This window comes from Falco rusticolus, chromosome 16 (assembly GCF_015220075.1).
Source record: "Falco rusticolus isolate bFalRus1 chromosome 16, bFalRus1.pri, whole genome shotgun sequence".
Lineage (NCBI taxonomy): Eukaryota > Metazoa > Chordata > Aves > Falconiformes > Falconidae > Falco > Falco rusticolus.
In genome coordinates, this window is record NC_051202.1 from 2,869,817 (window position 1) to 2,891,834 (window position 22,018).

The 22,018-nt window shown below is 51.3% G+C and overlaps 1 protein-coding gene and 1 long non-coding RNA gene across 6 annotated transcripts in view; one reads left to right on the forward strand and one right to left on the reverse strand.

Moving 5' to 3' along the window:
- JAM3 (junctional adhesion molecule 3) overlaps positions 1 to 19,083 on the reverse strand; it is a 32,529-nt gene extending 13,446 nt beyond the window's left edge. Inside the window, exon 1 of the mRNA XM_037409718.1 lies at positions 18,989 to 19,083. Coding sequence (XP_037265615.1) covers positions 18,989 to 19,034 — 46 coding nt within the window. The 5' untranslated portion in view covers positions 19,035 to 19,083. The remainder of the gene's footprint in view (positions 1 to 18,988) is intronic.
- On the forward strand, positions 1,151 to 21,092 carry LOC119158149. Of its 5 annotated transcripts, none has more exons than XR_005107780.1 (5): positions 1,151 to 5,341; positions 15,014 to 15,304; positions 15,553 to 16,524; positions 17,436 to 17,635; positions 20,943 to 21,092. It is a non-coding gene; the product is annotated as an uncharacterized LOC119158149 (long non-coding RNA). The 5 variants fall into 5 exon arrangements; XR_005107779.1 differs by lacking the exon at positions 20,943 to 21,092 and having other exon boundaries at positions 1,151 to 4,169; positions 5,225 to 5,341; positions 17,436 to 18,181; XR_005107778.1 differs by lacking the exon at positions 20,943 to 21,092 and having other exon boundaries at positions 17,436 to 18,181.
- The last annotated feature ends 926 nt before the right edge of the window (positions 21,093 to 22,018 follow it).

Here is a 22,018-nt window from a genome sequence, read left to right on the forward strand (position 1 = left end):
ATCACCAGACTGTGGCCAGCCCACCCTGGAAAAAACCCACTCAGTTGTAAATCCTCTGTGCTGTTATAGCTGCTTGCGCTAGTAAGGCTTTATTTTTACCAGCTATCATAAAACAGCATGACTTATTTTAGATGCATGGCTTGTACCGCTCAGTTAAAAGGGTGCCAGCTCTCTGATAGACACCTACAAACAGAGGAGATGTGCCCGCCTGGGCCGGGAACATGAAGCATAATTAACCTAGAGAAGGCAAACGCAACATCACAGAGCAGTGTTTGGCATTCCACATAGTTCTGGCTTTTGCTTTTCTCCTCTCTTCCACAGCTAGCCAATGGCCCTCATTTCTTCTGAAATGCTGATAATTAGGGAGTCGCTGGCGGTCTCAGCAGTACCAGGACCCCACAGGACAAAGTTGCCTGGAAGAGCATTGAGCATGTAGGTTCATCTGAAGATACAAGAATTTCAGATTTTGCTCTTAATTCACTCTTCCAGCTCACCACTAGAGAAGGCACAGGTATGCCTGTCTGCAAATAAGAGTACGTACAGTTCTGGAATGAAATCTTAACCTGTTTACATCTCCTGATTTAAATCTCCTGATTTTAACTCAGTCCTAACTTTCAGCCCTTGCCTCCAGTCCAAGGAGCTGGCTGTATGTTTGCTCCAAGTTGCAGGTTAAAAGCCCCTTCAAGCTGATAGAAGGGAGCAGCAGGCAGGTGGACCACACTGATTTAAACTGGGACCTTAAAGACCTGATTGTATTTGCTGCAGAGAAGGTCCATTAAAATCCAGGCCATTTGTACAGGTTTTTTTAATTTCCCCCACTCCCTTCAGACAGGAGGCTTTACTGTTCTACCTCCTAATCAGCCAGCAAAGGCACTGGTACACACACAGCCTACACCCACACCCTCAGTAGTGAAACAGGTCGCTAGCAAGGAGATACGGAGCCCTCTTAAGTCAAAAGCCTCTTTGCAAAGCAGCCTCCTTCCGCAGACAAACGTTCCTCCTCTCTCCCATGCAGGGAAGCCAGCGTAGGTGTTGCCTGGTGAAGACCACACGGCGCTTTCTGATGGTTTCCCAAAGTTTGCTCGCGTCACGTTGGGATGCAGCTGCAGATACACTGGCTCACGCATCCATCTGACAAGGGCTCCTGGAGGTAAGGATTTCACAATCTTTGGTTGCTGTTTTGCTCACGGCGTTGCAGCGTGTTTAGAGATGAGATACTACAGCCCTGCATATCTGCACCTTCACAAAAATGAGACAGCCTGTTCTCAGGATCAGACGTGCACGCCACCCACTTTGCAAATCCTTAGGCCCACACTAGGAGGAGGCACCATGAGCCATGCTGCAGAGCTGTCTGAACAGGAAGACTCCAAGCTTACTCATGGTCTTAGCATAAGTCTGAGCTCTTGGCTGGACATGTTGAGCTTGAACCTAGTCCACCAGCAGGTTCTCATGCTCTGCTCTCCCTAAGGGAGCACAGATGCTTTAGGAGAGAGCCAGAGCTGAGCCGCTAGCTGGCAACCTGGGGGAAAAGCTCCCAGATGAAGGGCTAGACACTTAGCCCGTTGGATTGAAATAGCTTTTTGGAACAGACATGGCTCAAGAGACCAAGAGCCAGTTCCACAAAGGTATCTCAATGCTGTTGACATCGATGGGCATTTAATACTTTGCTGATATGGCTGCACGTGTCTTGCCCAACATCTTAATCTGTGCACGATCTGGTCCTAGCTCTCCTGTTTTCCCACACTCGTATGCTGGTTTCTGGCTTTTCTCCTGGACAGGACTGAATGTACGTGCAAGACGGGAAGGTAGCAATACTTGGGTGGATGACTAATACCTAATACTTAGAAGAGATTAAGATGGAAGCAGCAAGGCCAGAGAGCTTCCAGCACGTCGGATTGCATCTCTTTCTGTAAGGTATTTCGGGCCATCTTCAGCTCAAAGAAAAGATGGAAAGAGTTAAAACTTGCCCCTTAAAACCTGGGATGAAGGGTAATGGAGAGGGACCAGAAAGGAAACATGAAAAGGAATGCTGTGCATAGAAGAGGCTGTTATTATCAGCCCTTGCATTCCTGAATAGTTTCTCCCTTCCCAAGAAAGAAACGCAAGGCTGAACCGATAGTCTCATTTTCCTTGGGTAAGCAACACGGAACAGGGCATGAAGCTCCTGCGTTGCATTAGATACCACTAACCGGGGGATTAAGTCCTGCCCAGATAATTTATTTTGCCTTGCTACTGGCCTCAGAGGTCAAGCCCCTGACACAGATGCTCTGGGCTCACAATGTTACGCTGACTCTCCAGGAGGAAAAAACAGGGGCAGGTGGCCTTGCTGTGTGGCTTTGAGGGAAGGTCGTTAGGCAGGAGAGCTTCTAATTACGTCTGCACCAAGACTCTGGCAAAAACCAGAAGAGAAATAAGGCAACAAGGAAACAATTACAGATCACTTGGCTAGGAAGGTATCAAAACAGTCACGTTGTACCAAGCGCCGTTCTTGCCGTTTTCATTAACAAATGGACAGCATAATTACATCTTCAGACTGGTCTGGCTCACAGCCAACACAGACCGTGAAAATCAGTGCGTTCACAGAAAATGGGACATGAGGGGATCTCAGGAGGCCAGCGCATCCCCACCTCTGCTTCAGGGCAGGAAAACCCATGGGATGCAACTGAATTCTGCCCTGGATGTCTGCCGAGGTTCTTGCATGCGGTGTTTCCCCGTCATCGTTTTTATCTGTTAAAATGCTGTACATTTACCAGTTGAAGCCTCAGTCCCTTCAAATTCAGTGTCCCCTGCAATTCAGTAAAGATGTACGGTTCCAGTTCACTGGAGGGAAAAACTGAGGAATGGGAAGTCACAGGAAGAATAAGGAACACGCTCTCTCAGCCGGCAGTGGATGTGACATTCTGCGATCTCTCTACTGGATGAGAGCGCCTTGCAACAGCAAAAGCAAAGCCAAGGAACAAAAATGGTGAGCGCTGAAAAGAAGTGGGAATATTTGCACAGGGCAGATTTGAAACCAACCCTTCCTGCCTATTCCCACTTGCCTTCCATTGTTTCCCTAGCCAGCCCCAAGAATTGCCACACAGGCGCATCCTACGTTATTTCTCACTTCAGCAAGTCCCTTTCCTCCCCAAAGTGGCAGATGCTGATACCAAATTAGTGCAAAGTGGGAGGGAACCAGCAGATAACTGTGATGAGAGCCAGGGGCAATGGTCTTCCTCCTGTCCTTTCCCTTCCTCCTGGCAGGGCTCTTGTTGCAGCAGACAGATGCTAAGGGAAGTCTCCAGGGCAGTCAGGCCAGTGAGACATGGCAGGGATCTCTGGCCAGGATCAGGGAGACAGAATGATCCATAATGGGAAAAGGGGCAAGTTCCTTTATTTTTGTCTTGTGTGGGAATTTGACTCAAGGATTGCTGTGAATCTCATAAGCCAAAGTGACGTTTTCCAGGCTGAGCGCCAGCCAACGCACAGACTTGATCTCAGCAGGTATTTGACTTCGACAGGAGCTGGGATGCTCGGCACCTGCCTGACCCTGGCTTTTGATGAGGACACATATCTCAAAAGCTGCCTGAAATGCAAAGACAGGAAATAAGCGGATATGCTATCAGCACCGCGCTTTGCAATACTCTTTAGTGGCTGGCTGTGTCCCAGCCATCAATACAGAGACTCGCAGGGTTTTAGCCTATAATCCTCTATTCCTCTGTCTGTGACTCTAATCTCTTGATCCTCCGTTCTCCTCCAGCCTAGAGCTTGACCAGCAAAACACAGATCTGAAGTTCTGCTTATCAGCCACCGACCATGTCATCTTCCTGTGGAAAATGGGAGTTGGGAAGAGAGTAGCAGTCATCAGAGCCAAGAGCTGAGAGTAGGCTAGAGAAGGGAACAGGAGAAGGCGTGAGCAAGCACACAGAGAAATCATTTATGACATGACTGAAAACAGCTCTCTCTTTAAGAACATTTTCTCCAATTTTACAGTATTATTTTTGTCTTTTTTGTGTGCATAATTCTAGCCTCGGGTATAAACCACAATTGTCTAGTTAATGGCGTTGCACAAAACGTACAAATGAACATTGCAAGAGAATGACTGCAGGCGCCAGGGGAACATTCACATCTGCCTATGAGCGTGCGACCAAGAGCCTGTGAAACTACTGCCGTCATTCCATGCTGGAGAGGTGGGGCCGTCTTCTGTAAGGCAGCTTTGAAGCTTTGCAGTGAATCTGTCAGAACAAAGGATGCAGATCTACGAGGGAAAGAGGCACGCAGCGGAGAGCTGCGCGAGCCATGTGCACGCCCGCAGACGTGCGAGTTGGGGGAATCTCGTTCTAGGGGCAGCCCCGAGTCACGCAAACAGATCTGCAAAGACTTACCTTGTTAACATCAGCCTGAGCACAGGCTGCAAACCTGCAGAGGCAGTTGCACTGCCGGGTTCAACAGAGATTATTTTCTTAGGAAGTACATGGGGAATTAAAGGGAGCCCAAATGAAGTCACAAAGATGAAAAGCTTGACAATGCACACTATTAGGAAGATGCTGGCATAAATCAGCAGGGGAAAAGGGAGGAAAGTAATGCCATGTCAGAGCAAAGAGTGAGGACAAAAGCTACTCTGGCTTGTCCCAACCTGGATTCCTGACCACGGCAAGCTTGTTTAATAGAGCAGAAAGGAGCCTTGCATGGAGGGGTTAAAAGATTACTTGTCCTGGGGGAGCTGAATTAGCCACATATCTGGGAACTAACTTCTCCCAGACCATGACTTGTTTTTCTCCTTAAACATCTCCTGCTGCTATTTTTAGCAGAGAATTTTCTCAGCTGAATGTTCCCAGTTGAGTCCTGGTCAGAGGCCCTTTTCCCAGAGAGATGCCGGCCCAGCACCATGTGCTGGTCCCCAGTTCAGCTGAGCTCTGTTCCACTGCCCTGGCAGCTTTGGGGTTTACCTGTTGTGCTGCCAGCTCTCTCCCAAGGCAGGGGGGGACGACAGTCCCCCTGCCCAGCCTGGGGCAGGAACGTTCAATGCTCTCACAGACCCCGAAAGCCAGGGGAGGCTGCGCTCTGGTCCACTGTTTCAGAAGCAGCTAAAGAAGAGGCTGGACAGGACTTGAGAACCACCTGCAGGCTTTTTTAGGAGTATGAATGGCAAAAAAGGTGGGAAGGAGATAGAAAGAAATTATTAGGTTGACATTAATAACAGGATCTGCTTCTCGGCACTAAAATCTGTTTGGATTCGTTCCAGTTCCTCCAAGGGAAGCCGGTATTGTTCATAAAAGTTGCAACTAAAATCGGACTGGATACAGCTTAAGGAAATACCTCTCAGAGGAGAACCCTGCCTTGGCTGCTGGAAACAAACGAGGTAACTCCCTTCCTCTTCTCTGGTTTTCTTGGGGCCTTTATTCCTCTTTAGCCAAAATGCTAACCTGTCCATCTGTCCATCCATCACTCCCTTCCCCTGGCTCCTCGCTGCTCAGCCTCCAGCACAGAGCGAATTATCTGTCTGCTCAGGCTGCCTGCCCACGTGCAGTGAGCGCTGTGTCACTCAGTGGGGCGGTTTGCAGGGAAGCGATGCTTGTGACTTCTTTTATCTACAGCCTGATTTAATACCCGCCTGCCAGAGAGGGGCATGTCAATCAAAAGGCCACGACAGGGCGCATGGATGGACAAATCGAGCAAAATGGGAGTGAACCCCTGACTTGTCTGTGCTGATGTGCAACTAAAGCTGGGGGACCCAGGAGGATCAAGCGCTCCAGATCCTGCGAAGGAAGCACGGGTGAGGCTGCAGTCCTGCGCTTGGAGAGCAGCAGCAGTCGGCTGGTTACAGCAGAGCCACAGTCAAGAAGGTCCCTCTAACAATGGCCCCTTCTTGGTCAGTGTATCTGTTGCCTGTGTGTCTTGGAGTCACGTCAGTGAAGCAAACAGATTGGGAACATATTTGTACTCCCCACAGCAGTACAGAAGCCAACCCAGACACAGAAGAGCAAGCTGGGCTCTTTTCTGCTCCTCGCCTCAGTGCCAAGTTTCCAACTCTGCTTGAAACCTGTGGCCGAGCCCTTCTTTGGCAGGGGTGAAGGGAGAGGACAGGCAGGGTCAGGAAATACTGTGCTTTCAGCTCGTGCTTGCAAAAGTTGGCGGCTGGCTGCAGGAGAGGGGAGCCAGGCTGAACTGAGCCGCGCACCTCTGAAGGTCCCCACGAGAGAGACGCAGTCTGGCACGGCACGGCTTGGCCCTTCCCCCTGGTTTGCTTCAACAAATGGGGCCAGAACCGCAGTCACCTGGACAACCCACAGATGCTGCACAAGGGCTTGTCCCAGTGGCCAGAGCTACCTTCAAAAAGCTTCCCCAGGCCCAGCAGGAATCCCAGGAGCGCCGGATTTCTCTCTTGACCTTCACATACACATTCCACCACATGGGCACTTAACCTTTGAGGCTCCTTTAAAAATGCCAGCGCCAGCGTTTTACAGATGAGTATGTTTCCCCTAACATCTGCCCCCTGTATCAGATGCTGCCAGAGCCTCTCTCTCTCCTGGCTCTGCTCCCAGCTGAAGGACAGACAATAGGCGTTTGAATGCTGTCTCCAGTTCCCCTCCCGAACAGCCTGGGGGACATGGCACATCAGAGCCAAGGCAGCGCTGAGCACAGCTTGCCAGCCAGCGACAAATCTCTCCGGATCATGCCCTGCCTTTTCTTCCCCTCCCAGTAGAGCTGAACCACTGGCTAGTTGATACCGGGCATGCAGACCAGCTCTGCTGGGCAGGTCTTGGCAGCACCCAGCTAGCCAAGCTGAGGAAGTCATTTCTCAGCGCAGTACTGCGGGAGCCAGCCTGATCCCTTTCCGAATGCTGCCAAAATTGACTGACATCCTGGATTCCCCACCCTGCCGACCAGAGCACGGGATAACAGACCCCTCCTGTACCGCTCTGCCAGGCCAGCTCACCTTGAAACACCAGCCACCTCCTGGACTTCCCCTTGCTCACTCTCAATAGCAGCATCTGGCTGTGATTAACTGATCCTGGCTGCAATTAACTGATCCAGGCCGTGCACGGGGCACAGAGAGGAGCAGTTCCACCTGCAAGAGGTTCGACAAGGGTTCGGTGAGAGCTGGCTTGGATTCTCCTGAAGAACCACTGTTCCATCTTTCTAGATACAGCTCTGCTTCTCGCATCCTGGAGCCGTTCAGCCTGTTTGGCACCGCTTCTGCTGCTTCAGAGACAACAGAGAGTGAGAAAAACCTGTCCAGACACCATTTACCTTCCATGGGCTCCCATTGCCACATCAAAGCACCACATCAAACAAACCTGCAAACTGGCCAAGGAATAATCCCCACCCAGCTCTCCTGTGCCAGCCAGAGGCTGTCAGACCCATCCCATCATGCTTCAGAGTTCACCTTTAATCCAGGCCCTTCTGATAAGGGGAAGAGAGGCAGGATGAAAAATGTCATTACAGGACCATCCACAGAAGTTACCTGGCTTCAGCCTGCTCTAGTGGGGGTTGTGTTCTTTCTGCTCGGCATCCAGTACAAGCAGAAATCTCACCTGTCTCCTACCCATAATCTGCAAAACTCCATCTCCTTTCAAAACCAGCTATACAAGACAGTCCTCCTGGCAGTCCCACTCGTCCCGCCTGCTCAGATGCTGGATCCCTTACCTTTCCAAAGCCCCGTGCGTGAATGCTGAGCAAGCTTTGCTACAACCCAGGGACCAGAGAATATCTTCCTATGGCACCCAAGGAAACGGAGGTCACAGAGAACTACAAGCAGCCTGTCCGCCATGAGCAAGTCCTTATCAGAGCAGGACAATGTCACAAGAGCTCAGGTCGATGCTCAAGATACCTTGAAACCAAGGGAGCTGGAGAGGTTTTTAGGTCACTTGAGCACAAGCTGCTTGAAGTCACTGCGATGGGGAAGCACCTGGCACTAGCATCAAGCACTGACCCCATGCAGCCACCACAAGAGCAACATCTAGCTCATTATTTTAATAAGGGTCCTTTGAAATACCTTCTGTGTGAGAGACAGCTAAGAAAATCCAGTCTGGCTTCATTCTGTCTCAGGCAGAAACAGCCTTTATTTAGCAAACTGCTGCTAACAGCTCTGTCTCATTAGTTAGTGTTTAAGGGAACCAGGCTGCAATTGTTCTGAAGTCTGGCATTGGAGAAAGCCTTGATAATGAGGTCTACAGGAGACGATTCCTCCTGACAGGCCCACAATGACCTAGAAATCCTACTTAATTCCCTGTCAGTGGAAAGTGCTGAGTAACAGCGAGGTGTGGAGGCACTGGAGGCTGCTTTGAGAGGGCGGCTGCAGCCTCTGTTCACACTTTGGGCTGTGATGCAAGAGCTCGAGGGTGGAAAAGCCAGCGCCGCTCAGCTCTGCAGCAGCTCCCCAGATAAAGCTTGCCCGGCAGACAGACAGGGGTTTGCTCTGGGAAGGTTTGTAGCCTCATCTGGAAAAGACTTGCCACCACACAGAGCACGCAGAGTGCTGGGGGCAGAAGCTGCTGTTTAACACAACAGTAGAGAGAAGAGGAGGCATTTGGAAAGAGCCTGGTGCTAGCTAGAGCTCCTTTGGAGCCCCCTCAACAGCAGCGCCTGGATCTGGTCTTCTCAGAGCAGTAGGCATTGTCTCCTCTGGATCACGCTGCTTGCAAACTGTGCTAAAACCCTGCCAAAGGCTTTTAGCTCCCTGACTCAAACAGCTCAATATTTACCTACGCCCCTGGGTCTGACATGCCCAGCAGCTCGGCAACTTCACCTGCACGGCTACTGTGGCTACCAACAGAGACTGTGCAGGCAGCTTCCCCTGCCACATCCTGGAACTGCACGGGTGCCGGTCTCATCTCACCTGAATGTGGGATGAGCAGCGGCTCTCTGCCACACCAGGCAGCCTGCGTGCCTTGGAGGCATTGTTGAGCTTTTGACACGTCCTGCCCCAACCACTTGTCCCCGTTTCCTTGGAGAAAAAGGCAGCAGGCTGGCCCAGGCTTGGGCCACTGACACGCTACTTTCAAGTGGTTTGTTTTCAACGAGTGGCGTGTGTACCACAGCTGGGAACCTCTGGGCTGGATGGCCGCAGCCAGCTAGGTTGGAAGATGAGGCAGAGGGACTCAGCTGGCACGTGGGCTGCATACAGCTGACCTTGGAGACCACCCCCAATAAAGACCCTTACAGGCATGTGCTTGCCACCTGTTTCAGCCAGCAGATGAGGGACTAAACCAGGAATTCTGGAACTCAATGCACACTCTGTTAAAAAAATGGTCTGAAGACTGCCACTCACGTGAAGCTGCCGCTGATGCGCGCTCTCTTACCGATCCTTGCAGATGCAGCCACCTTTGCCCATCATGTGCACAACTGCTACTCCCACACTGCAAATGCAGCCCTGTTTAAAGTACAGCACAAACCTGCAAAGAACTGCTGTAAAAAAAAGAAATGTGGAAATGAAACCACCAGCCAAAACAGTGTCTAGAGACAACTCAAGCCAAGTCCCTCGAATGTCAGCACCAGAAGGAAGGCTCTGAAGTGGAGAACCTAGCTCACTCTGCACCAGCTCTGCTGGCACAGACAGAGGATCTGCCTCAGAGACATGAGGAAAAGACATATGCTGAGAAAGGAAGGACCAGCTTTATTTTACCAGCCTGTGTTCCCACCAGAGATGTGCTTTAAAGACTGCCTTGCAAAGTAGGAATTAGATCCAAAGGTGCCTATGCATCTTCCTTGCTGTCATCCCCTTACCAGTTATCTCCAGCCTGCTCTGAGCCAGAAGATGAAAGGATCGTAACACCACTTATCTTCCCACTTAAGAACATGCTTAATGGCTTGCTGTTAAAGAGGAGGACACTCAAGCCCCAGAAAGCAGCTGTAAATTCTGCAAATGGGCTCCCTTGCATTTCTTTGAAGGAGCTACTGCTTCTCAATGAGGGACACAATTAGGAAAAGAAAACTAGGGAGGGAGGAAAAGCAGGAAGCCTTTGCAGCAAGGAGAGGCTTTGCCTCACGTCCAGAATGTGGAGCTGAGCAACAGATGTGAGACGTATGGCATGTGTGCCTCAGAAGTGACCGAGGATGAGCCAGGAATTTAAAAGCTCCTGGGAAATACTGAAGCAGCCAGAGTTTTGACATGTTTGTCACTAGACCGTAAGAAGCTCCAAAAACACACTCTCCTCGAGACTGTGCGGTGCTACAGCCAAGAAGGTTAGCGGTCCCCTTCCACGCTGCAGACAGAACCGCTGCATGCAATCCTGCCCTGGCTCTAACAGATGAGACCAGGTCACTGCACATCCTCTGGGCTTCTCCGACAGAGCCTGCTGCCTCATCGCCGAACCTGACCCTCATCTCCTCTCCATCCTGGGGAACCTGGGGTCAGCTTGCCTTTGTCATTTAATAGCTGAGTCAAACCCTCAGAACGGCCAAACAGGATCTGTTCCAAATATTTGCGGAAAGAGGAGGATCTAGGAGCCTGCAGCAGAACCCCAGGAGCCTCCCCGGGCGAGGAGAACAATCCCTGTTGTTGACCACCAGCGGGCTGCCAGTGAGCAGCGGGCATGGCTTGGCACAACGTCAGGAAAAAGCCCCCCCAGTCCTCCCATGCTCGCAGGGCACCGGGAATAAACCGGGATGTGGAGTCCCCTCCATCCCCTGGCACAGCCCCAGCCACCCAGCACCACAGACTTGTCAGACCCCACCGTAGCTCAGCTGTTCATCTGGAGAACTCCAGGCACAGCTGGCAATGGGGAGAGGGGGCACCCGAGCGCCTTAGAAGCCGCTGTCAGCCCAACCGTGGACTTCAAAGGGCTCATCTTGCCCCGCTGCGTGGGAGAGCACGCGGTGCCTGTGGGTGAGGACAGCTGCGTGTTGGCCGGGCCCACCAGAGGGGTTTGGATGGAAGCAGGGAGAAGTCGGTACCTGGTTTAACCTCCCCTCCAGCACGCATGAGGCAGCTCCGGCAGGCAGAGCTGCCCTGTTATTTATGGGATGTTGAAAACCGGCCAAAATGAAGGGAGAACTCCAGATACATAAGGATGCTGACTAACCCAAGTAGCCCGTTCTGCTCGAGGGAGAGCCCCTGAGATTCGGGAGGTGATCACAAGGCACTCTGCCTTTCATCTCCAGATCGCCTGTTCAAAGGGAGCTCCATCAGCACCGACCAAGCCGTAGCTAACTAAGAGCTGTTTGCTCATGCACAAGAAATGAGATAAGTCATTGCCTCCTTGCTCCCTGAGAAATCAGACCAGCCCCGTCCTTATACACTGTGCAATCTCAGCAGGGTAGCTAAGACCAAAGAGGGAAAGAAACCAGCACCTCCTCTACTGCAGGAGCTACTAGGTCAACCAGGAGATCCGTGGTGGTTGAAGCTAACCTGTTCCGTGGCATGTGAATCCAGTCCTGACATCTGCACAGATCCTTCATGCTAACCAGGGGCTGGGTGTTACTCCTTCTGCTTTGGTCCCTGGTATCTATAAACACCTCAACCAAACCAACCCACTCCCCCAAGGACAGGGGGCTGGTGGCCGGGGAGGTCAGCGCTGCTCCAGAGGTGCCAGTCGCTGCAGTGCACGGAGCTGGGACTTCCCTTTCTAATGCGTGTCACTGAGGCACAGGACCTTGCTACTATGAAGCAGATGTTTTCCAGGCTCTAAAAATAACTAACTCCAAACAACATGGTGGGTATAAATAAATATTTATCTTCGGGCTTTTGCAGAGATCAATGCAGAAGGAAAAGATTAAAGTCAAGATTTAAGTGTGTATTAAAAATAGCTGTTGATAAGATCCTTTGAGGGGATAAAAGCTGTTTTACAGAAGGCAGCGAGAACTGCAGGACTTCGCAACACCTTCCCTGCCGTGAACTGTGTAAAATCCCGGAAATCATTCAAGAGAGTGTTAGCAGCCAGAGCCCTCAGGAGGAAGTCCATTAGCAGGCAGCAATCTCCTTAATGGACCCTCGGGGTATGTGGTAGCTACCTCGCCTACGGACACTCCGCTTCTTTCCACTGCTGCGCTTCCAAGGGCTGCTCACGCAGCCATTAGCATCCAGCACTCTCAGGGATGCTCCTCATCTTTATGGCAGCCCAACAGTGCGATGAATTAGTCTTTTGGGTGGCTTTCATTGAGTGAGGAGGACACAAATTGGTATGGCGAGGGGTTTTTTGGTTTTGGGTTTTTTTGTCTGACATCACCTAGCAAAGACAAACATTGATCTGCAAACAGAAGCTGTACATGCTACTGTAATGCAGGTAAAGGCAGTAACATCTGTCACGGCGTTTTTTTTCCAAGGATGACATCCTAGCAAAATGAAAATATTGTCTCCATGGCAGACCTTGGCCTAAAAGATCAAGCAAAGCCTTGTACGTTTATGTGCAGACAAAATCATTACGTCCTCAGCTGTGCAACTGGCTCCACTCGAGCGGGTCTGAGAGAGCATGCAGCCACCCCAGGGAGGTGGGAAGTGGCAGGAACCTTTCTGCAGGGAATGCAAAGCAGGGAATGAAAAGCAGGACTGCTGTGCAGAGCACTGCTGGCTCTGTCAAAAGGTAAGCTGGGTTTCCCGAAACAGCTCTCTGCCATGACATTGCTTACCAGGCTTATTCCTTACTGCTAATGAAACAAAAATTCTGACTTAAGATAATATGGGCTCCTTCAGCAACCATTGAAGGACTTCATGGTTACACATCTTGAGACATACTGGACCAGACTGTCAAAAACGGCAAGTGAATGAGGTATCTCAGGTGGAGCAGGCAGGGAAGTCGGACGCTTTCAACGAGCTAAATTTTTAGAAGCATTATACTTATACCCTCCAGAACAGAGTCTAAACCAAAGTACCCCAATTCACATCCCACCTGTAAAATGCCAGCCGCGAGAAGAAGGGCTAAGAAACTGGCCCAAAATTTTATTAAGGTGGGAATTTTCAGAAGAGCCCACAGGCATTAGAAATACAGCCCAGTAACGGGAACAAATCCCCTTGGATTTCAGTGGGTTTCTCCAGCTCAGCAGAAAATCTTACCTAGGCCACCAAAATAATTTTTAATGGTGCGATTACAAATCTTGAAATACTGCTGAACATTGTCAACTGCTACCTTTTAGCCGCGTGCCAAAGCTAGAGTAAGTCCCTGGCACACTGGAGTTTTCAAGCCCAGTGTGTTCAAATGGGCCAGCTGCACCCAAATGAATTAAGAGGGCTCCTAAAAACCTGCTGATCTTACATTTGTGTTGTAATAATCAGGTACATCGATGGGAGTAGGTTCTGGCTTTAACTCTGAAATCCCTGGGATTTATGACTTTAAACAAAAAAAAAGAAAACCTTAAGCATTATCTGAACACAATTTAATTTCATCTACTTCATCTATCGCTGCACTGAAACCTTCATTTCCCCTTGTAACCGACTCTGTGTTAAGCCCTGTGCTCTGTTCCACGAGGGACACTACATAACTCCATACATTATATTATTTATACTGACAAGCGATTCTTGCGTGACAGAACAATTCCTTTTTTTTTTTTTTTGAGCTTATCTGAAGTACCTGTGGGCTGTCAGGTTACAGCATGTATGTGGCTGGGTTTCTTTTTAATTAGTTAATGCCGGCCCAGTGTTGACTGGACTCCCGTTTGACAGCTCTCAGCAGTTTGCAGGTGAGTTCATGGGAATCCTACCCAACTGTGCTCTCAGGAACAGGGGAAATTGCAGAGGTCTGGGTGGTGGTTGGGGTTTTTTTTGCCAAATCCCCTGTATAAATTTTGCTCCTGCATCTGCTGCTCTTTTCTCTGCCAGTTGCCTGGTTTGGAACATGTACCAGAAGCAATTTCCTTTGATACCCAACGCAGCAGAGAAGGAGCTTTGACAAAACACTGCAGAACTGCAGAGGAACACCCCCTCTAGACCTTGCTTCTTGCGTGTTTTTTCTAAGAAATCTGGAGGCCTGGCTTAAGATGCTGCTCTAATAAGCACTGGGCACCAGCTCAGTTACGCAGCTGTCTTGGTTTTGCACTTTGAAGCTGTGTGTTAAACAGCTGAGCTTCTGCACAGGAGCCACACAAAGCTTTCTTACAGCATGAAACACAGCAAAGCAGTCAAAGTTAGTGACTGCCCAGAAAGAAGTGATAACAGAACCTCAGCTGACCATTCTCCTGCAGGAAACATCTTTAATGTATAGCTCCCTCAATGTGTATCCCCAGAGGAAGGCTGCTCAGCCTCCGCTTATCTAAAATGAGATGCAGAAATCTGTGAGGAGCTGGTTATCCTGGAGACCCACGTTCTGGCGAAGTCCATGGAGCACCTTGCTGTCCTGTTCCCCACAGATGGGACTCTTTCGCTGGCTAAGTCTCTAGAAAAAAAAGAATGAAACTCTCTAAACAATACCTCTGATCTCATCTCAAGTTAATACTGTGGATGTTAGCACTCTGAAGGGTCATAAGCAAACAGAGACCTGAGCTTTCCAGCCAAAAAAAAAAAAAAAAAAAAAAAGGGGGGGAAAAAAAAAAAGGGCAGTTTTTATGTTACTGTTTATTTTTCTGAAACTGAAAATTCTCCTTGCCAGCGTGGGAGTTGGAGAACTGCAGCCCAGCAGGTATTTCCTCTGCTCCAAGAACAGCTATGGACAGAACTGCACCCAAACAGCAATCCAGCCCCTTTGGGTGAAAATTAAAACCGTGTCCAGAACTTTCATTACTGCAATTAAAGCCATTAACTGGTTCTTAGGCCATGTCCTGACTCAGCGAAGGAATGGCTTTTGCTGCACACACCCTTACTCCTCCACTACGTGCAACTGATGTTTAGTGGTTGATCCTGTGTCTCGTAAAAACATGATACTCCCTGGGGGCTCAGAGCGAAGGCAAACAGCCCTTATCAATTGGAAAAAGATGGTGTAGTTCATATTCCAACTGATAGATAAACCAGATTGAGAATGTAATTATCCTAATTAATTTTATATCTCGAATTAATCTCCTTATATAAACAGCAGTTTCAAAGCAGGCCACCAGCTTTTACGCAGAGAGCAGTTGTTTTATCTTGTTGAGGGGCATGTTAGCAATGCACGCTCTTGTTTTGCAGGAAAGGACTCTTGAGGACTCGGGATCCTGGTTGGTCTCCGGAAATCTTTCCCCTTGCTAACTCCCTCCCACCACTTCAGGCCTGCTCCGTAAGGAGTTCATGAACCTTCTCCGGATCATCAGGGCTTGATGCAATCAACTGTGAAGCATTAGCTCTAAATATACGACTGGGAGGCCAATTCTGCTTCAACACACAAAGACTCATCGCAGAAGATGGTAAAGCAGCAAGCGCAATTTGCAAGAGAAACTTAAATAATAATCCAAGCCGCAAGGAAAGCAGGAGCAAGTGGGGGTAAGGAATGGTTTACCCCTCGGTATAGTATATTTATATTTATATGTATAAAGCGCCTATCACCATATCGATAAACATTCTTTGGAACCACTCTTGACGGTTCCTTTGAGGTGGACTGAGGTTAGGGGCATACCGGCAGGAGGCTCAGAAATCTGGCCCACCCACCCACAGCCCTTATGCAGAGCAGCTTTTGTCCTTATGTGTGAAGCTAAATGCAGGAGCTCATTCCGCTTTATTTACTTGTTTAGGTGATTTCTGGCGATTCAACATGTGTTCCCGGTGCAAACCCTCAGTGTGTGGACAGATAATTGAAAAACAGCTGCAGCAGGCCAAGAGACCCAGGATTCAACTCATACAAGGAAAATAAACAGGTCAGGAAAAGAACCTAAGTTCACGATCAGAGCAACATCTCAGTCCACCGAGCTCTTTCTCCTCACTAAAGAAAACACATTTTACTCTTTGAATCTGCTTGTGCTTCAGTAACCGAGTAATTCCCAGAAGTATTCAGAGCAAGAGGGAATGTGCTGGTGTCACGTTCTTTGTCAACAGCTGTAAAGTAGATGTGCATCCAACTCCTCTTTGGTGGTGATGCCAGATATTGCTTACCCAAATAGGAACACCAAGCCCTTCCCAAGAATTTTTTTGAAGAGGTTATTAAGTGTCTGATTTTGGCATGGCTCTCAAAGCCGTTCGTCCCTACTTTTTACTGCCTGTTGAAAAGAAAGCAATACTGCAAATACTTCCCATCAGAAAATGCCAACAAGCAACTTATCATAACTGCAATAGAGCTAACAACATTTCCACCAAGTGATTTTTGGCACTGACAGCTGACTCGGAACAGTTGTTGGTGGCTGGGACAGATGGATATTAAAAAGAAAAGAAAAAAAAAAAAGAAATGAGAACTTCTACTCTGTACAGAGTTTGAGAAACCTTTTGCAAAATCCAACATATTACCAAAACCTCAGATTCAAATCAAAGGGAGATTTGAATATACTGAGCTTTAAAACTGAAACGTGCCAAGAACCTGCCCTATCTCCCTATCAAGGATTATAATGTATCAACATGTTTTATTTTCAATAGAAAATACTTGAGAGTTTTAGGAAAGTCTCTACAGCTCTGCCTTCAGCACAGCATGCGAAATCCTCAAAATCCAAATGTTTGTTTCCACGGGGAAGCTTGCAACAGAGACCTTGAAGTAGGACGTAACATCGATATCAACTGTAAGCCCCACTTTCCATCACTGATGCCAGTAACTTCCACTAGTTTAATTATGACCATGGCTTCTCCCTGATGTGCAGAAGCTTTAGATGCCTGCAGTGCCCGGAGCTGGGTATGCACCGAGTGCTCCACGCTTCATGGGCTACTGCTTTGTGGCAAAGTGTTCAGGCCATGGTCAAGAGCAGGGTCTGTTCTGGCGCCAGTGCTGCAGGAGGGGGCAATCCCTGCCCTGCAGCACTTACAGCCTAAGCAGCACCGACTGCCTAAAGCATACAGGTCAGTCTTGCAGCTTGGGATCTCAGCATCGTTAGCTTTGTCACCTTCCTTCTGTGCCTTTTCTTGCACCAAGTAGTCAGCTGGCATCAAACACATCCTTACAGTCACGCTCCTATCCCACTATCCATCACCAACCCTGCAGTACATGTTTAATTTTATGTACTGCTGACAGCGTAACCTTAACTTAGGGGGATGTTCCCCAGTGTGTAAAGTCAAGCATAGTGGAACAAACTTCTTTTTATTCTCGACCTCGCTTCTTCCCACTCTTCTGGGCTTATGACCACAAATCTGAAAACAGCTGGAAATCACTACAGGACGAGGCACTTCGATTTGGCCCTAATCCTTTGTATTTAAAAGGAGAGCAAAGCCTGTTGCCACTTGGTTCGCTCACCAGATAAATGTTCTCAGGCAGAGGTATGAAATGAGTGGTCTTTGGCTGTTTTTAGCAACTTTTGTGTGTCTAAAGAAAGGCAGAAGTATCTGTAGTTCATTTCCAGCCTGGCTATCTTTTAGGCCAAATTCAACAGGACACTTTGGCACTGCTCACGTAACAGAGGAGGGAAACGGGGCGGCTTTCTACCTTGCAGCCCCACTGTAAGGAAGAGTTGTGCTAAGCTGGTCATTTTTCTCCTTCAAGGGGAGCATCCCAATCCAGAGTTAGCACCTGGAAGACTATGCGGTGCTCCAGGGTCAGGAACTCCCAGTTTCTTCTGCTGAAACTGTTTCTGCTACAGACCACAGCAAAGCAAGCGAACAACAGACCCTGGAGCCCATGACACCCGTCTCATCGCAAATGTGTGTCAGAGTCATCTCCTCACCTCTCCACTCACTTTTTTGGTAAGCAGTGCCCAAATCTCACTTTATTGGAGGCCCAAGAGGCTCCGCAAGTTTTTTCAACTCACTGGAGAATTTTTTTGTCCTTAGGTAAACTGTTGGAAATATTTCAATACACTTCAGTCTTGAGTCGACCCGAAACAGTTATCGGGGGTGTGTAACACACGTGCATGCATGCACAGCCCCGTGCATTTTAGTAATCAGTTGCTGGTTGTCACCCTAACCCCACTCTGTCCCGTTTTCTCCTCCTGCCATCTGGGCGTGGGGGGGGGGGGGAGGGCAATGCAAGCCCACCGGCTGCTGTCCCCCTCCTCGTCCCCCCACTATTAATAGCCAGACAACAAATGAGCCCAAATTCATTCCTGAGCGGAATTAGCAAATGTTTTTGCAATTAAAACTGCAAACATTCATGCGGGGCCCCCGGAACAATAGGCGCCTGTGCCTGGTCTTGAATAGGCACTAGTGTCCGCCCTGCCTGCCTGCCGAGCCTGCACATTCCTGGCACCCTCAGCCCTGGGCCCGCTCCTCGCTGCGCTGGGGGTTTGGGATGTTTCCCCCCTCTCTCGTCCCGTCCCGTCCCCCCACCACCACTCCCCGCAGCACCACGCTCCCGCCGGGGGAGCCGGTGAGGTCGGGGCTGGCCCCGGACCCCACGGCACGGCACGGCCCCCGGCCCGGCTGTGAGCAGCCCGTCCCTGCATCTCCCCGGGCCGGGGTGCGCATCCTCCCCCTCCCTGCGCCAGGACAAGGGCCGGGGCACCGCATCCCCCTTCTCCGGTTCCCCGGGACCCCGACCGGGGGCAGCGCAGCATCCCTCTTCCCCAGGACCCAGACCGGGGGCAGACCATCCCCCTTCCCCGGGACCCCGACCGGGCCAGCGCATCCCCCTTCCCCGGGACCCCGATCGGGCCAGGGCATCCCCCTTCCCCTGTTCCCTGGGTCCCCGGGCAGCGCATCCCCCCTTCCCGGTTCCCCAAGACGCTGACCGGGGACAGCGCATCCCCCTTCGCCGGCACCCCGACCGGGCCAGCGCATCCCCCTTCCCCGGTTCCCCAGGACCCAGACGGGGGGCAGAACATCCCCCTTCCCCGGGACCCCGGGCAGCGCATACCCCTTCCCCGGTTCCCCGGGACTCCAACCGGAGGATGGACATCCCCCTTCCCCGGTTCCCCGGGACCCCGACCGGGGGACAGGGCAGCATCCCCCTTCCCCGGGACCCCGACCAGGGACAGCGCATCCCCCTTCCCCGGTTCCCCGGGACCCCGACCCGGGGCAGCGCGTCCCCGGGCCGCGCCGCGGCGGGTCCCGCGGGCCGGGGTGTCCCCGCTGTCGCCTGCTGCGGTGGCCGGGACTCACCGAGCAGGGGCAGGAGCAGGAGCAGCGCCGGCCGCCGCAGCGCCATGATGGGGTGTGCGGAGCCGAGCGCGCCGCGCCGAGCCTGCGCACTGCCCGGGCGGGGGGGCGGCGGGGGCGGGGGGACCGCGGGGCCCGTTGCCGCGGAAACCAGGCGGGGGGGCGCGGATCCCGGCGGGGGGCCGGCAGCAGGGCTTGCCGGAGGGGGCAGGCCCCGGAGGGCAGGGCTGGAGCGGGGAGGGGGTACTCCCCCATCCCCATCCCGCAGCCCCGAAGGCGGGCGCATCCCGCGGGTCCTCCCGCCGCCTCCCGGGAAAACGGGCCCGTGCGGGTGGGAAGAGGCGCCGGGGCAGCGCTCGCTGGGCGCCGCCGGGGGAAACTGGCCGCCAGTACAGCGCTGGGAGGGCTGTGCGTGGTGCTGAGCCGGCAGAAGCTGGAAAAGGAGCTTGAAGGCAATGTTTGGCTGAGCAAAACCCACCCAAGTTTTGCTCTAGAGCGGGTGCTTCCCCCTGGGTTTAATAAGAGACCCTAAACCGAGGGATTTCTCGGTGAAAACCCCCTAAAATGCTGCCTCACGCTGAGCTGTGCCTTTCACTATAAACTTTTGACCAACTCAGAGGAAGCAAGCCAGGCCAACAGCCAGCAGGGCAGAGACTTTTCCCAAGGAGCTTCCCCAAGTCCTCAAGCGGTACCCAACCCTCCGGCCGCAGCCACGTGTTTCCCTTAGGGATCCTGCCCTGGCAAGGGGCTCTGCACAGGGAGCATCCCGAGCCACTGCGCAGCCCTTGCAAGTGTCCCAGAACCTTTTTTCTTTGATTAACAGGAAAAAACAAAAATTATCAGCACCGGCCACTCACCCCAAATGGAGCGAGTCAGCCTGGGTTAATGCTGGCTCCTGCGTCACTGTCAGTAGTGTGTGATGGGGATGTAATTAAGATGCTGCTGAAGATGAAGCAGCTGGAATGAAAGCCGAGCTCTTCTCTGTTCCGTAAACCGGCTCGGCAGAGCTGGTAGAAATTAAGGGATGTAAAAATGTATTTAACTTGATAATATAGCAGATCCAACTCAAGATGCTAATGAGTAGATTTAAAGGGCTGATCTGAGCCTGGTGAAATTAATACAGAGTCTCATCAATTCTAATGGCCAGATGGGACATTTCACTGGGGATGAAGGGGAAGGAATCGCCTAATAACACTATATGGCTTAAAATCTGACTCTACCAATCTTTGGGTTGGGTCTTTGTTGAGCAAGGAGTCATTTTAACACAGTCCGTTCAGACTGGCCTGACAGGAGGTGTAAAATATGATGACATAGAGTATAATCAGTGAGAAAGTGTAATCACTGAGCTGCCAGCTTCCTCTTCAACTTCCAGCAGCAGCTTGATCAGGGAAGAAGTGGAGCTGAGAAAGGGGGAACAGGGAAGGATTGGGGGGGGGCAGGGGGGTCTAGCCCCTGTGCTCCTTCTGGCCTTCCAAGCTGTATGTACAGGGCCAGGTGAAACGTGGACCTGTGAACAGCCTGCAGCACCTTGGGCTTTCCACATGGGAAACCCGGCTCATCCCATCCGTGCGGGAGTGGGGAAGAGCCGCGCTGGGGAAGCGGCGGCCGGGCTGTGCTGCGCCGCTGTTCCCAGGCCAGCTGGCCCGCGTGATGGGGAGCTGGAGCTGTGCTAAGGGGCTCGTCTCAGCCTTGGTTTCCCTCCCGAGGCGGCTGGAGCTTAGCCTAGGTGTGCACTGAGAGATGTTTGTGAATAATCAGTGCAGGCAGAGGCCAGTTTGAAGTCAACTGGCAAAGCAGATACGACCTTAGCGCCGTCATAACACACCAGGGTGTGAAATCTTGAACATCATCTTGTATATACGTCCTCGCATAGGACATACGTGCCGATTGCCCACCTCAGGCAGACACGACTAGTACCAGCGCTTCTCTTTATGCTGCCTCCATGGTTTTATTACAGCGAGGTTCTGCCTTTTGATCTGCCATCGCCACTGAGGAGCCATCTGAAATGGGAAACTCAACAAGCAAAAGGAGTCGCAGTAAATATTATACAAGAACTGTAGCGCACATCAAACCAGAACGGCAAAGTGCTGTGTTGCAAAACATTGATTTTCACACACAAATGGAACTCCCATTTCATTATTTAATGTTGAAACAAGTAACTAGAATAAAGTATGCACTAAGGGCAGCCCTGTGTAGTGCAGGGGTGTATTCAGGCATGATGAGGGGCAGCATAAACCTGTCTCTTCTTTGATTTCTTTGTTCTCTGAAGAGCTTAAAACAAGGAGAGGAATCTGCAGGATGAGAGGGAGGGAGCATGTGTCCTGCCAAGGAGCCTTCCCGAGCTCCAGCAAAAGCCTGTGGTGGGAGTGATGGAGAAGCAAGGGCTGCACGACCCAGCCCAAGCACAAGCAGCGGTGGTGGCCCTGGAGATGTGCAGGAGAAGGCAGCAGGGCCTCGCTCCTGGCGCTTGTAAGAACGGGGGGGAGGTGACCGAGGGCTAAACTGGAAAAAAACACCTTAGGGATTTTGAAAAGTTGTACGGAGCGTGTTGTACACTGAGTGGGCTCTGAAGGCAACTCAGAAAAAATGGATATCCTTTTGATGCTTGTAGTGCCCGGAGGCCCAAACTGAGGTTCAAGCCCTGCTGGGAAGAAGCTGCTCAAACCTGTAATAACAGGCTGTGCCTGTCACGATGAGTTTTCAATAGCAACACACATGGCAGACAGGAACGTTATTATCTGAGGCACTGGGGCTCCAAGGACTCTGCCAACGAGCTGTGACACACCTTGCGTGTCTGAGGCCGCAGGGCTGCCCATCTGGACCTTCCCCGGGTTCGCTCCAGCCCCCTTGGGCTCTGAAGCCGTGCCGGCGGCAGGCTGCTCCGCCGCCCTGTGAAGGAGGAGGTCCTGGCACACACCGCCTCGGTGCAAGGGTTCGGCTGCTCTCCCAGGTGGGAGCTGCTTGTGCAGCCTCTCGGGGAGGACAGCAGCTCTGGAGGCCACCTGCTTGGTCCAGCATTAAAGAAAAACTTCT